Raw genomic sequence first — 10807 nt, 5'->3', positions numbered from 1 at the left:
GAGAGGCTGTTTATGGGGCATTGGGCTATGCACAGACTGAACCCCGGAATGGTGATAATTCACCTACATGACACAGTAGGTGTTCCCTCATGCTCCTGGAACTCTGGGTCCTGCCTAAGTTACCACCCCCCAGAGCCCCTACAAGAGAAGCATGGCTAGAAATCACGTAGACAATGTCCCAAGCTTCTGACCTTCAGGCTAAACTCCTCCCCATTTACCTAGCAACAGTAAAGTCCATAAAAAGGGCTCGTCAGCCCCACCTTGCTCTTTTACTGGTCTCTCTCCTCACTCTCTCTTACTTCTCACTCTCACCCTCTTACTCCTCTCTCTTTCCTTTGTTCTCTTATCTCTCACTTCTCTCATTCCTCTCTCCTCTCACTCTCTCTCTTACTCTCTAGACTTCTCTTTCTCTCTCTCTTCCTCTCTCTCTCTCCTACCTTCTCTCTTTCCCCCTGCCTCTCTACAACAAAGCTCTAAGACCATAGAATGTCTCTGTTCATCAAGGCCCACTGCGCTTGGAGGATGGGATAGACTTTCTCCTAATAAGCCGTTTCAAATTTCCCGATGGAAGGCCTTCCTGTGCTCCAGTCAAGATCTGCTGTGCTCACTCTCGCCAGTGTGGGAACCTCTCTTCCCTCTTCCCTCTCACCCATAACCCTGGGGCTTTAGAGAGTAGCCCTGGGGCTCCCAGGTTGGGATGCCCCTTGTCCAACCCCCCAGCCCCCCAAGAGTGGGTCAGAGGCTTGGATGCCCACCTGGGGCTGAGTGGAGTCTGGCAGCCCTCCCATGTCCACCTGACCAGAGCATAGGTGGAACTCTGGCGGGGCGTGGCCTTCCCTCTCTTCCCCAGGGCCCCCTTTTAGTTCCCACAGCTGTTGGTGAAGCCTAGTTACAGTGGAAGGCTGTAGTGTTTGGATATGCCCGTATCATAAGATGAACACCAAGGAGAGCAGCAGTAATGGAGTACAGGCAGCTGGAGCCTAGAAGACAAGATGTGTGCTACAAAGGGCAGGGCTTGAGAAGTGACCCAAGCACTTGGAGGAGTGCAGAAGATCATGAGTTGAATCCCAGACATTAGATGGTTGGAGTCTGATTTTGCTTTTGATTGTGACTGTGCCCTGATATATTTTCCCTCTTGAAGAACGAAGGTGTTTTATTTCAGTCCACAGTTAAGAGAAGTTGAATTTTTAAAAGACTTTGAATTTCAAACGATATTAGACATTTTAAAGGGATTGAACTTTTAATATGTCAAGACTGTGGGACTTTTAAAGTTATTTAGTTTTTTTTTTTTTTTCTTGGATTTTTTTTTTTCGAGACAGAGTTTCTCCTTATAGCCCTGGCTGTCCTGGAATTCACTTTGTAGACCAGGCTGGCCTTGAACTCAGAAATCCCCCTGCCTCTGCCTCCTGAGTTCTGGGATTAAAGGCGTGTGCTACCACACTCGGCTAGTTATTTAGATCTTGGGATGAATAAGAAAGTAAGGGTTGAGGCTTAATAGTGATGTGTTTTTGTGTCAAGTTGACAAGGGGTCAATTGTACTGGCTAGTTATGTGTCAACTTGACACAGGCTGGAGTTATCACAGAGAAAGGAGCTGCAGTTGGGAAAATGCCTCCACAAGATTCAGCTTTAAGGCATTTTCTTAATTAGTGATCAAGGGGGGAGGTCCCCTTGTGGGTGGTGCCATCCCTAGGCTTGTAGTCTTGGGTTCTTTAAGAGAGCAAGCTGAGCAATCCAGGGGAGGCAAGCCAGTAAAGAACATCCCTCCATGGCCTCTGCATCAGCTCCTGTTTCCTGACCTGTTTGAGTTTCAGTCCTGACTCCTTTGGTGATGAACAGCAATGTGTTAGTGTAAGCTGAATAAACCCTTTCCTCCCCAACTTGCTTCTTGGTCATNATGTTTGTGCAGGAATAGAAACCCTGACTAAGACAGTACCCAATGAAGGAGCCAGATAAATACTGAGGGAGGTGAAGGGGTCTGAAGCCCCATAAAAGGAGCATTGATATGAACTAACCAGTACTATCAGAGCTCCTTGGAACTATACCATCAATCAAAGAAAACATGTGGTGGAACTTGTGGCTTTAGCTATATTTGTAGCAGAGGATGGCCTAGTCGGTCAATAATGGGAGGAGAGGCCCTTGGTCCTGTGAAGGCTCTATGCTCCAGTATAGCGGAATGCTAGGACCAGGAATGGGAGTGGGAAGGTTGGGGGAGAAGGGGAGGAGTAGGGGATTTTCGTGGGGAAACTAGGAAAGAGGATAACATTTGAAATGTAAATAAAGAAAATATCTAATAAAAGAAAAAATTATTATTTTGGAGATCTCAGTGTCTGAAATCCTTAGAAATATGTTTAGTTACAAGTGCTGATCATATAGAATAGTGAGATGATCAAGAATTTGGACCATAAGTATTTATTCTCGGCTATAAGATAAATATGTCTCAAATAAAAGGAACATTTTTTATAAACACATGAACAGAATCACTCAAAGAAGGCTTTTGAGCATTTGACAAACTGACTAATACAATGCATGCTATGACAAGCAGATGCTTCTCTATATCCCTCTATATATGTTGTCCTTCATAAATCTCATTTGCTAAAACTGTCCTGCCCTCAACAATATATGAAATAAATAGTGATGGCAGTAATTTCATATCATGTCACTCTACTTATCCCTTTTAACTGTTTGCTAGCCCTCTAAATATGAATGTGAGTCTTTTTCACAAGAAAAACTTTCTTTCAAAGAACTTATTTAGAGCAACTTTGACATCCTTATTTCTCAGGCTGTAGATCAAAGGGTTCAGCATGGGCACAACAATGCTATAAAATACAGAAGACACTTTCCCTTGGTCCATAGAGTTGACCGAAGATGGCTGCAAGTACATGAATGCAGTAGACCCAAAGAAGATAGCAACAGCAGAGATGTGTGAGCTGCAGGTGCTGAAGGCTTTGGACCTGCCTTCAGTGGATTTAATCCGGAGGATGCTGGCTATGATGAAGATGTAAGAGCTTAGAATTGTCAGAGTTGGAATCAAGAAGTTAAAAACACTGAAACATAAAAGCACTACTTCATTAATAAAAGTATCAGAACAAGAGAGTTCCAGTAGTGGATAAATATCACAAAAGTAATGATTTATTACATCAGTCTTACAGAAATGCACTCTTAACATGCAGACTGTGTGAGATGTGGCACCAATAAAAGCCATAATATATACTCCAAATATCATCCAGGAACAGACTCGATAGGACATCACAATATTGTAAAGCAAGGGGTTACCGACGGCAACATAGCGGTCATATGCCATTACAGCTAACATGTGACACTCTGCAATAGCAAAAGTAACAAAAAAGTAGAGCTGAGTCATGCATTCAGGATACGAGATGATGTTCTTCACTGTCACAAAGTTCACCAACATTTTGGGAATAATGACAGTGGACTGGCAGAGATCAATGAAGGATAGGCTGCTGAGAAAAACGTACATGGGTGTGTGCAGTTGAGAACTGAATAGTATCAGAGTGATCATGCCCAGATTCCCAGCCACTGTGACCACATAGATTGCTAGAAAGAGGAGGAAGAGGGGCAGCTGCAGCTCTGGTTTGTTTGTTAACCCAGAGAGGATGAACTCAGTCACTTCAGAAAGATTTCCTTTTAACATTTTCTTCTCTGGGTTCTACATAGAAAGAGAATAAATTGAAATAACTATCTAGTGTTTTACAACATAATGAGGTGAGAAACAGAATTCAAACATTCATCTTTAATTTTCTGGCAGATATTCTTATATTTTATCAATATAAGAAATTATACTTCTCAGTACATGTCACTTTAGTTAAAGATAAGTTACTTATGTCTGTGAGTATAATCTTTGTTACAAGAATGTTAGTATTTAATCGAAGGACAATGACTGAGGGGTCAGACACATTCAGTGGAGTCTGCTAAGGAGTGTTCTTGACTTATTTGTCCTTCTCCCAATCACTCTACAGAGAAATATTTTTTTTCTATGTTACAACAAGACCAGCATCCACAAAAAGGCAAAATACCAACATAGCTATCCACAACCGTTGCTATACTTGATGATGGCAACCTAAAACCTTTTCCCATAAGGTAATGAACATTGTTATCAACATTATAACAGAAGCTTATGTTAGGGAATCAGATGAGAACTTGAAATCAAAAGGGATTTAAATTTGAAAGTAAATAGTGAAAATAACTTTACATGTATATGGATTAATTTTTATGCATAAAATTCCAAGAAATCCTTAATAAAATAGTACAGTAATTTATCTAAAAAGCCATCATAGACTGAGAACAAAGATCATTAAAGAAATTGAGAAATGGTAAAACTTTACTTGACATATTATGAAAAATGTTAAAACATTTAGGAATAATTAAAGAAATATAAAACATTGCTCTTGAAATTATCAACATTAGTGACAAAGATAAATCACTATATAGGTGAAAAAACATCCCATCTTCATGTACCATATTATTTAACCTTGTGTAATGGAAATGCTTCCCAAACTTGTCTAAAAGTTCAGTGCAATGTTACTGAAAATCCAAGATACTTTCATCACTAATAACAATATATTGTTCATATAATACCCATAGAAATATAATATGGCTGGGAATGATCAGAACAAACTTGAAGAAGAATATCACTGGAAGTTTCACATTTCCCCATTTGAAAACGTACTAAACATTACAATATTCTCATAATACAGGTGTGCCATGAAATATAAGCAAATTATCAATCTGTATAAACCCTCCATCTAAATGCTCTTAAAGTTATGTATTTCATGTAAATAACACGGAGGAATATTAGTTTTCCGACTAATGGGCAAATAGATGAAATTACATAATAAAATGAATTTCTACTTTTCATAATATAAGACATGGATTCTATCACTTAATATAATAGCTAATATAACAACATTTGAAAAAATACAATAGGAGATCTTCATTCTCGGGAATATTTGATAGTTTCCTGGAATAGTTGGAACAATCAGAAGCTATGACCAAAAAAAAGAATTAATTGGGTATAATTAAAATTAAAAATGATTTCTGCCTTAAAGGACACCATAGATATAAGAAAAATAACATACTTAATGGGAAACAAATCTTAGTATTGTATCTGAGGAAGAACTATTAATAGAATTAAAGAAGTTTTATACTTTAATGTTTAAGAAAACAAAAAATCCAGTTAAAATTGCCAGATAATTTGAATAATGACTCTCCTAGTTGAGATAGATATATCACCAACAACACCTGAAAATATATGGACCATCATTAATTATTAGAAACCTTTAAATAAAAACCAATGTATAGGAAAACTTCACATTGATTGGAGGAGTTGTAATAAAATGATAGCTGCTGCCAATAAAGAAGGAATTTACAATCTCATAATATTGGTGGTGTTTTACAATAGTTCAAACATTTCAGAAAACAGTTCAAGATCTCTTGTAAGGCAGACAGCTATCACAAGACCAAGCAATTTCAGTACTTAAGGCACATCTGCAAGAATAGAAAATGCACTGACACAAAAGTCACACAAAAGACCCTGGAGTAGCTCTGCTTTCGACATGCAATGCTTGATGGAACCAATTTACTGCCCCATAATTGTTTTCTTCTAAGTCTCCAGCTGGCTATGTCCTGTAACATTCCCATTCTGGACCAATTCTGTATTTTTGTAGAAAAGCTTAAGAATTTCTAGTGATCGCTATTGCTATCTTAAAGTCAAACTCAGAGGTGATAGATAGTATATTAGTTTCACAAAATATGATTTATGTATTTTAGCAGTTATCTTAGTTTTGTCTTCATTAATGATAAGCATGACTGCCTAAACATGAGCTGAAAATGGAAAATAATACTAGACATGTTAGGTGGACTGAGGAAAGATGTAAGGCTTCAACGCTACACAAAGAACCATGACAGACACTTAAGAAATTCTGAGAATGGGAGAAAGAGTTTTATCCAGAGAAGAGCACACCAATCATTATAATGGTATAATTATAGATTATGTAATATAAAATTGTACTATTATAACATATAAATGTATTAAAATTTTAAAATTATAAAAAATAAATGGATATATTATGTTATAATCTATATAAATAAAGAATTCTTTTTAAGGAAATGAACTTCATGTTCACATAGTTCTGTGTCTCATGACACACATGTGTTTGAAATGTATACTTCAGACAAGAATACATTGAACATCAAATGGTCAGCACTGAAAACACAGATACAAGTAACATTGCACAGAGTAGTCAGGTTGTATATATGCATATATATTTATATAGATGAAGATAATATAGCAATCAATGAGAAATGAAGCCATGAATTTGAGGGAAAGCAATGAGGAATTTATTGGAGAACTTGGAGGGAGGAAAGGAAGGGGATATATACAATTATAGTGTAGTGTCAGGAAATAATAGAATCAAAAGGAAAGATAATGACTATCCATGCATACTATGTGTCCCAGAATTCATATATTGAAAATTTATTCATAAGTAGAAACTTGTTGAGATGTGGGAACTTTAAAGGAAAAGATCCATTGATTATTATAGCCATGTAAGTGAGTTGACTATCTGTTCTTGTTGCTTTTCTGTTACTGTGACAAAATACTACTTTAGCTTATGTTTTAGGGTAGCGACTGAATCGGGAACTGAAGAAAAACAATGTAAGGATACTGTTTATTGGCTTGTATACTGATCAGTGTTCATCTAGCCTTCCTATAGAACCCAGGGCTTCAGCCCAGAGAAGATCCTCTCCTAGGTGGGTTTAGCTTTCACACACTTATCTAACAAACATTCATAGACCTTGCTGCAGGTCATTTTTTCCAAGGTCAGTTTTCCAACTCAATAGTATTTTCTTCTTCCCAGATAACTCTAGAATGTGTTAAATTGATAATGAGAATTAACTAGACTTTCCATCCTGTGTAAACTGAACACATCAATACATCAATAAAGCACAACTTTTCCATTCTTTGTCCTCAAAGTATCAGGGTAGTATACTACCAAATATCATATAAATTTTAAATTCTCTCAGTCTTTAAAAAAAATTTAACACATTAAAATCCAAGGTCTTTTTTTTTTTGGTTTTTCGAGACAGGGTTTCTCTGTGTAGCCCTGGCTGTCCTGGAACTCACTTTGTAGACCAGGCTGGCCTCGAACTCAGAAATCTGCCTGCCTCTGCCTCCCGAGTGCTGGGATTAAAGGCGTGTGCCACCACGCCCGGCCAAGGTCTTTTTTAACGTTTAAAGTTTCCTAACTATAGTCTCCTGCAATATTAAAAATTAATAAGTGTTTTCTTATTTTAAATGTGAAGAACTGAGGAATACAAAAACTTATACTTAATCAAACCCACACTCCATGAACAGAAATCTTCGGTTTCAGTGTTCAACATCTGGAACCCGCACACGCTGTCAAGGCAGCAGAAGCTTCTGTCATCTCAGTTCTCCTGCTGTGTGTCCACAGAACACACAGCTTTGAGGAAAATCAGTCCAGGAATTCAAGAATGAACCTAAATGAACCCTAAATCAGCTGTTATAGAATCCTTTTTTAAAAATCTCAGCCCATATATTTTAAAATTAATTCTTTTTGAGATTATATACAACATATATCATGATAATATCTCATAATATTTACATCTCATGATAATTATGGGATTATCCTGAAGGTCATCTGACATTCTGATGTTAAGAGACTTCAGGAGAAGTGAAAGTTAGGCTCTCACCTTTGCTCTATGTAGAGACTTCTATCCCAGTACACATGAGTTCTATTCAAATACTCCTTAAATGAAATATTTCTTCAAGTTTTTGGAGTGAATAATCTAAAATAAAATCTTCTGACTCATTATTATTTTGAAATCAGAACAGAAATTTTATGTTCTGAGAATTTTATGTTCCTATTATAAATCCAATATCGTGACTCCCCTCAAGTCTTCCAAAGGCACTTACAAGACCAATATCATTTTCACAGAGACATTTGAAATATAAGAGCCATCATAAACGAGTATAGAAGGAAATTCCCCAAGGATTTTTTCCTACTGGAGATGAGATACTCACAGGAAGAAGTGAATAATTTATATTTCTGGCATTGTGCTTTGGGGGATACATTCATTTTGCTTCCCCTGAGCATAATTCTTTGTGTTTGCAAATAGTATCAATTATTGTCGTTGGAGCCAGATACTGAATTCCCATGGCATGGTTATAGGATGACTCTATGGCAACTTCTCATCTGTAACTAGTCTTTGAAATATATAAGGTAATTTTCACTGCTTGTCTTCTGCATCGGTTTAATTAACTTCTGGGTAATAAATAGTAATTTGTAATGATTATGAAATGTTGTCTCTTTTATGTTCCTATATAATTTCAAGGCTAATGTGAGTTTCATGAAAGGAGCTGGGAATGAACGTATTGTTAACGTTAGTAAATTTGACAATAAGTATTTATTTGCAGAAATATAGACAAAATAAATATTATAGTTGCTTTGTTAAATATATTTTGTTGATGAAAAAGTTTTCCATAGTCTGTAGGGGGAAACTTTTGGGAATACTATAGCAAGGAGACAAAATGGACCAGTTAATATATATGGAATGGATAATGGTGACTCCTTACTTCTCCTTCTCTTTCTTTCTTTTCTTTTTTTTCCATTCTTTCTTCCTTCTTTTCTTTCTTTCTTTCTTTCTTTCTTTCTTTCTTTCTTTCTTTCTTTCTTTCTTTCTTTCTTTTTCTTATTTTTTTTAAATGTTGAAGTTGCAGAAAAGCATTGAAAAGTTATAAACTAACTTATATAGTACTAATCCAGACTAAAAAAATTATATTTATAATTATTTTGAGATATCATTGAACAAAATTTGTGAATTATAGTTAATTAATACATATATTTCCACATGTATCTCTTTAAGGAATTAGTATAAACACATGGCTACTTGTTTAGTGTGTTCAGAGAATAGACTCAATCACAACAAAGTAGCCATGAGACAATCCAGCTTGCATGGGTATACTGTCATTCAATGAAACTATCCAGAGCCAATAATAGAAATGGTTAATATTATTTCAGTTAGGAAACTTAGAAGATATTTAAAACATTTTCAGTGGCAAGCCCAGTGGAGTGTTAAATTTCTGGGAGTACATGAAAGGAACACAAACATTATCAAAGAGGATATCCAGTCCCCACATCTGAAACTGATTAAAGAAAAAATAAACAGAGCAGGTTACATTTGAATACATTTGAAGATAGAAATTAATGTCTGTGATTATGTGATTTAAATATATGATTTAACGAATGAATGTATTTAAGGCACAACTTTAAAATAGAAAATTCTGAATTGAGTCCTCCTTTCAGACTAATTCTTCCTTAACAGTGGGGTTGCACTCAATGCCATTAGATATGCTATCATGACAAATGTACCTTCCTTCTATATGCTTCCATTGCCTTCCCATAACAGGAAGAAATCAAACATATATCCTCACTCAAAACTCATGGTTAAATACAACTGCCTGATCTACAGTGATATCCTACAAAATACCTGCTTAGCATCCTTCACTGTCTATATCCTCACAACTAGAAAGGCAGTTCTAGAATTGTAGGCTCCAGAAATGACGGAGATCTCATTAAAACTATTATAAAGTTGAGACCTTAAAAGGAGTTCTTTAAGAGTTCTAGCAGACCTTCAAAGAAGATCTAATTCCAGTTTTTCGCAAACTATTCCACAAAATAGAAGCAGAATGTACTCTACCCAACTCATTCTATGAAGCCACAATTACTCTGATACCTAAACCACATAAAGACCCAACAAAGATAGAGAACTTCAGACCAATTTCCCTTATGAATATTGATGCAAAAATCCTCAATAAAATTCTCGCTAACCGAATCCAAGAATACATCAAAACAATCATCCATTCTGACCAAGTAGGTTTCATTAAAGGGATGCAGGGATAGTTTAATATATGGAAATCCATCAACATAATCCATTATATAAACAAACTCAAAGACAAAAAATACATGATCATCTCCTTAGGCACAGAGAAAGCATTTGACAAAATCCAACAACCATTCAAGAAAAAAGACTTGGAAAGATCAGGAATTCAAGGCCCATAACTAGACATGATAAAAGCAATCTACAGCAAACCAGTAGCCAACATCAAAGTAAATCGTGATAGGGTGGAAGCAATCCCACTAAAATCAGGGACAGGACAAGGCTGCCCACTCTCTCCCTACCTATTCAACATTGTACTTGAAGTCCTAGCCAGAGCAATTCAACAACAAAGGAGATCAAGGGTATACAAATTGGAAAGGAAGAAGTCAAAATATCACTTTTTGCAGATGATATGATAGTATATATAAATGACCCTAAATATTCCACCAGAGAACTCCTAAACCTGTTAAACAGCTTCAGTGAAGTAGCTGGATATAAAATTAACTCAAACAAGTCAATGGCTTTTCACTATACAAAGGATAAACAGNCTGAGAAAGAAATTAGGGAAACAACACCCTTCTCAATAGTCACAAATAATATAAATTACCTTGGCGTGACTCCAACTAAGGAAGTGAGAGATCTATATGATATGAACTTCAAGTCTTTAAGGAAAGAAATTAAAGATGATCTCAGAAGATGGAAAGATCTCCTAGGCTCATGGATTGGCAGGATCAATATAGTAAAAATGGCTATCTTGCCAAAAGCAATCTACAGATTCAATGCAATCCCCATCAAAATTCCTACTCAATTCTTCAAAGAATTGGAAAGGGCAATCTCCAAATTCATCTGGAATAACAAAAAACTTAGGATAGCAAAAACTCTTCTCAAGGA

At 36.3% G+C, this 10807-nt stretch overlaps 1 protein-coding gene across 1 annotated transcript; it reads right to left on the bottom strand.

Moving 5' to 3' along the window:
• Positions 1-2717: 2717 nt before the first annotated feature.
• On the bottom strand, positions 2718-3656 carry LOC110288356 (olfactory receptor 150-like). The gene has a single exon (XM_021154724.1). It carries the CDS (start codon positions 3651-3653, stop codon positions 2718-2720), a length of 936 nt encoding a protein of 311 aa, XP_021010383.1. The 5' UTR covers positions 3654-3656.
• Positions 3657-10807: the final 7151 nt, after the last annotated feature.

Source organism: Mus caroli, unplaced genomic scaffold, assembly GCF_900094665.2.
Source record: "Mus caroli unplaced genomic scaffold, CAROLI_EIJ_v1.1 scaffold_10039_1, whole genome shotgun sequence".
NCBI classification, from domain to species: domain Eukaryota; kingdom Metazoa; phylum Chordata; class Mammalia; order Rodentia; family Muridae; genus Mus; species Mus caroli.
This window is presented reverse-complemented; position numbering and strand designations above follow the sequence as displayed.